This window comes from Medicago sativa, chromosome 8, assembly GCF_051527215.1.
Source record: "Medicago sativa cultivar Bolivia chromosome 8, Bolivia_mono, whole genome shotgun sequence".
NCBI classification, from domain to species: Eukaryota; Viridiplantae; Streptophyta; class Magnoliopsida; order Fabales; family Fabaceae; genus Medicago; species Medicago sativa.
In genome coordinates, this window is record NC_140756.1 from 35,001,374 (window position 1) to 35,006,533 (window position 5,160).

The 5,160-nt window shown below is 31.9% G+C and overlaps 1 protein-coding gene across 1 annotated transcript; it reads left to right on the forward strand.

The window, feature by feature from the left end:
- The first annotated feature begins 1,598 nt into the window (after window positions 1-1,598).
- LOC146898742 (Protein kinase superfamily protein) lies at window positions 1,599-4,939 on the forward strand. Its single transcript, XM_085733743.1, has 2 exons — window positions 1,599-2,652; window positions 3,953-4,939. Exons 1-2 carry the CDS (start codon window positions 2,187-2,189, stop codon window positions 4,543-4,545), a joined length of 1,059 nt encoding a protein of 352 aa, XP_085589869.1. The 5' UTR covers window positions 1,599-2,186; the 3' UTR covers window positions 4,546-4,939.
- The last annotated feature ends 221 nt before the right edge of the window (window positions 4,940-5,160 follow it).

Sequence of the window (5,160 nt, forward strand, 5' to 3'; positions counted from 1 at the left end):
AATTTTCACTTAAGCTCGAATATGATCCTAGTAATAATTTAAGGGAAATGTTAACTTGTGCCCTTGGGGCACAAGTTTAAAAACTAAACATAAAAACTTTTTCTTGTGAATTGTACATTCATTGTATTAAATGTTTAAAATTTTATATTTCAATGCAAAAGTGATCTTTAAATTTCATTTTTAGTTTCTTAACTTGTGCCCTAAGGGCACAAGTTAACATGACCCATAATTTAATCATAGCAAGATTTACGACCATACGCCTTAACTTAGCCGCTACTGAAATTTTCTCTTTTCCTCTTTTCATCTTCCGCAATCAGTTAAATATGGTTTAGTGTAAAAAAATTTCCCTAAATTACCCCTCTAGATTGTTTCTTTCCTTTTTATTTAAAGGAAAATGTTAACAAGTGTCTTAAGGGCATTGTTTAAGCATCTACAAGTAGCAACTTTTGTATTGAAAATTGTACGGTTATGACTTTAACATGTGTTTGACTTATATTTTCAAGACATAATTTCTTTTTATGGGTTCCTTAAACAATGCCCTTAGGGCACTTGTTAACAAGACCCTTATTTAAATTATATTATTATATTTTTTCTTTCATCAAGGTTTGAACCGGAATTATCTAACTCATTTGATTTAAATCAATTGAGCTATCAAATCTCTTCCACTATACTATATTATTTTTTGAATAAACTAAGCGAAAATATATTAAAGATGCAACTATCAGTCCCTCAAGCTCAAGACGTGTTGGAGAAAACTGAAAAGTGAGAATTACATAACCGTTAGGCTACAAATAGTCATGGAAAACGAAAAACAAAAACATTACACAACAACCTTTAAACAACATAAATGATTTAACCTCCAAAAGAGATAGTCGAAATCGAACATAATGTAGTGCGCTTTCAACCACCAATATGTTTGGAAAAGCCTCCAAGAGCACTAAACTGTTTTGAATGAATATTTATGTCGACATGAAAAACTATAACAATACCAAACCAATTCGAGATCAAAAGCCACAAACGACCGTAGTGATCGCACTTAAAAAACAAATGGTCCCTATCCTCTAACTCACCACAAAGGGCCGCACAAGTCACATGGAAAACATCAAGCACATTTCTCTTACACAAATTATCCTTTGTAGCAAGTCTATTCAGAAAGAGACGTCAGACAAAGATATTCACCTTTAACGGAACCGCTTTAAGCCACAAAAAATGATCAAACTCTTCAATAATGTTAATGTCAATCGCTGTTAACTAAGAATAAGCAGATTTCACCGTACACTTGTGAGACGGATGGAGCTTGCACACCCACCTATCAGCCACACCATCATGCAAAACAAAAGCAGACAGCTCCACACACTCCCCCATTATGTTTTAGAAAATCTTAAACACAATTTTTTTTTTGAAAAATAAGATGATCTTAAACACAACATTTAAATGGCCAGATCAAATGATCATAAATAATCTTTACACTAATTTTTCTATAGAAAAAATACATATTTTCTTAATAAGAAAAAATATAGTTTTAAGAAAGAAAGAAAAAAACATTTTCCACACAACATTATCTCTTTGATACAATACCGCAATTCACTCCATCATTCATTCTCCTTAAACAAGCATCTAACTTCAATTTGGTATTCCTCACAAAATTCCAAATCTCTCTCCCTCTCTCACACACATTTACACACTTGAAAGGGAAAGAAAGAAAAAGAAAACATATATAGGTGGCAAATAAGTACTTTCACAAACATTACCACTGACACTAGAGTCAAGTATAGATAAAACATCACATGTCCTAGATCTATCTATGTCACATTGCATTAACATTCCAACGTGTGTGATCTAACTCTTCCAAATTTTCACAAAAAAGTCTCTATTGCCAACTCCTCTTCTTTTGCATCTATTCCTTTCCTATGTCTTCAATAATTCAATAACTTTTGCCACCTCACAATCTATATTCCCACCCCCTTCTATTACACACCACAAAGTTCCCTTCAACATGTTCCTCCTTGTCCTATACCAATTTCACAAAATTAGCCTCTTTCAATATTTTTCATGAGACCAAGATCCTAATTTTCACTATCTTACAACCCCATTATCTCAAATTCTTATTTTTCTACACTCTCTGAGTCCATTTTGCTACTCAAAATAAAAAAATATTAGATTTTTAAGATAAAAAAATTACCCTAATGCTGATATTAGTTCTAGGACTAATTTCAGCTACTTTGCCAGTGATTATTGTTGCAGTTTATGGCATTTGTTACATGAAAAGATCATCAAAACATGAGACTAAAGACATAGAAAGCTTGGAAGAAAAGCAAGAAGAGGTGAAGGAGGATTTGATCATCTTTGAAGGTGGAGAGGATTTGACAATATGTGATATATTGGATGCACCAGGTGAAGTGATTGGAAAATCAAATTATGGAACACTTTATAAGGCTTTGTTGCAAAGGAGTAATAAAGTGAGATTGTTGAGGTTTTTGAGACCTGTTTGTACTACAAGAGGTGAAGAATTGGATGAAATGATTCTGTTTCTAGGAAGATTAAAGCATCCTAATTTGGTTCCTCTTTTGGGATTTTATACTGGACCAAGGGGTGAGAAGCTTCTTGTTCATCCATTTTATAGACATGGGAATCTTACTCAATTCATAAGAGGTAATTATTCTCTTGCTTATTGTTCTTTTCTTAATCCAATTTGGTTTACTTGAAATTTTGAGTTTTCTTTCTTCATTTGGTGTTGTGTATTGTTTTGTTTAAGATAGTGATTTAGATTTAGAAGGCATGTTAATGTTTGATCTTTGATAAATTTGATAATCATTCACTAATCTTTGTTAGGTGTTTACTAGGAGATGGAAAATGTTGAATTTTGGGGATTTGAAATCTTAAGAAGAAACATTTATGAAGAGTCATTAGCTTGTGTTAAATGTTTTTTTTTGGTTACAAGCTTGTGTTAAATGTTTATTTTTTCTTTTGACAGATTGTGTTAAATGTTGATCTATATTGATATTTAGGCACCTAAAAATTATATCATTTTTACATAGCAGAGAGAATGTGTGTTGGTGTATATATGGATCATTATTTTTTACTATTATTTTAGAAATTAATGTTAAAATGGTCAGAGTTTTTCTATGTACAAATATAGTTTTTGGCTTTCCAATGTTTTAATAGTTATTTTTTTTTTTGAATTGAACTTTTTCTTTTCTAGTGGTTGAAAGCTGAATACATATACTACTACTCTTTCTTTCTTCCTTTCTTCTTTTTCTTTTTCCATTTTCAAGGCTAACATTATTACTAATCAATGTTTTGGTTTATGACAACACTTTTCATTCATCTGTTACTATGTCTTAAATTGGACTAGTAAATATTAAAGTCTCCATTAAATTTGGCAAGTGAACAAATAGTTAGGAATTAAATTTGCAACCTATCTCTTTGAAACATAATCAATACTCATATACACTTTCTACCTAACACAGTGTCTTTTATGTTGAATTTTGAGTAATACCTAAGTTTGTACTTGAAATTGTAGTGTTGTATCAATTTAGCCCTCCACATTATTAATATTCCAAAAATGAACATTGAAATTGCATAATATTAATCAATTTCTTCCCTTGATCTAATATCAAAATGCATCCCTGGTTATTTTCTTTTAAAACTCGGTATCTGGTCATAGGACCGACTAATCCGAAGGATCCAATCCCACTGTCCACTTAAAATCATTTATGTAGTTTCAAATTTATCCCTAATAATATCAACTAAATTTCGTTCTAGTCCTTGCAAATACTAATAGAGGGACAAATTAGATTAGATTCTTACAATATCAAGGATCGCTTGGAATATCAGTAATGTGAGGATTGAAAAGTATTACAATTTCAAGGACTGATTTGGATATTTTACTCTTTGAATCTGATTTTATCTTACAATTATTGATCAAAGATGTATGTTTACTACTTATCAGATGGAAATGGAGAGAGTTACAAATGGTCAAACATATGTACAATATCAATTGGTATAGCAAAAGGATTAGAACATCTTCACACATCACATGAAAAGCCAATTATCCATGGAAACCTAAAGTCGAAAAACATCCTTTTGGATAGCTCCTATCATCCACACATCTCAGATTCAGGACTCCATCTTCTCTTGAATCCAACTGCTGGCCAAGAAATGCTTGAAAGTTCATCTGCTCAAGGCTATAAACCACCTGAACTAATCAAAATGAAGGATGCTAGCGAAGAAACCGATATATATAGTCTCGGTGTAATCTTGCTTGAATTGCTTTCAGGAAAGGAACCTATCAATGAACATCCAACTCCGGACGAGGACTTCTATTTGCCGAATTTCATGAGAAATGCTGTTCTTGGACATAGAATTTCTGATTTATATCATCCTGCTATTCTTCTCAGAAACGGCATAGACGATGAAATTCAAGTTACAGAAGAATGTGTTCTCAAATTTTTTCAACTTGCTATGGCTTGTTGTTCACCTTCGCCTTCAATTAGACCTAACATAAAGCAAGTTATTAGGAAGCTTGAAGAAATTATACATTAGAAGTCTTATGGGAAATGCAAGCATTGATATTTCACATTTTTGTTCAAATTCATCTTGAACAATGTGGTTAAAGACAATTCACATTTGTACATGAGAAATTGAAGAGAAAAATGTAACTGTATTGGTTACAAAATGTGAAATTGGATATCAAACAGACTTCAGGAATCTCCGGGATATAGCGCAAGTGATTGGTACACGGCATTGCGTGTGAGTGTTGTAAACCTCGAGGTACCAATTCAATTCCTACAAAACACAGACTTCTGAACAGTTGATGTTGATGTTAAGTATTAAAATCAATTGAGGAATTATAGCATGAAACTAATGCTTCCTATTTCTAGATGTAAAATTTTGGCTCTCAAATTATTGACTTTAATTTCAACATTATTTGGTAAAATGAGGGAATATGTGACATTAACAGTTGCAAATAAATTTCTGCTACGTCACTCGTCTTAATACTACTCTCGCCGTATATTGCTTAATTGCACAGTTTTCATGAAAGGATATGACACATTCTTGTACTTTCAAGAATGTGCTGCCAAATAATTTGTAGCTAGTCTGAGTTTTTCTGTTGTGGAAAGATAGGATCTGTGACAGAAAATTGTTTTTTAATCAATA

What these genes read in the sequence shown, in the direction of transcription:
- LOC146898742 (XM_085733743.1), top strand. Translation starts at nt 2,187, where the DNA reads ATGCTGATATTAGTTCTAGGACTAATTTCAGCTACTTTGCCAGTGATT. An exon ending in TCTTACTCAATTCATAAGAG is followed by an intron (nt 2,653 to 3,952) that starts GTAATTATTCTC and finishes ACTACTTATCAG; the next exon opens with ATGGAAATGGAGAGAGTTAC.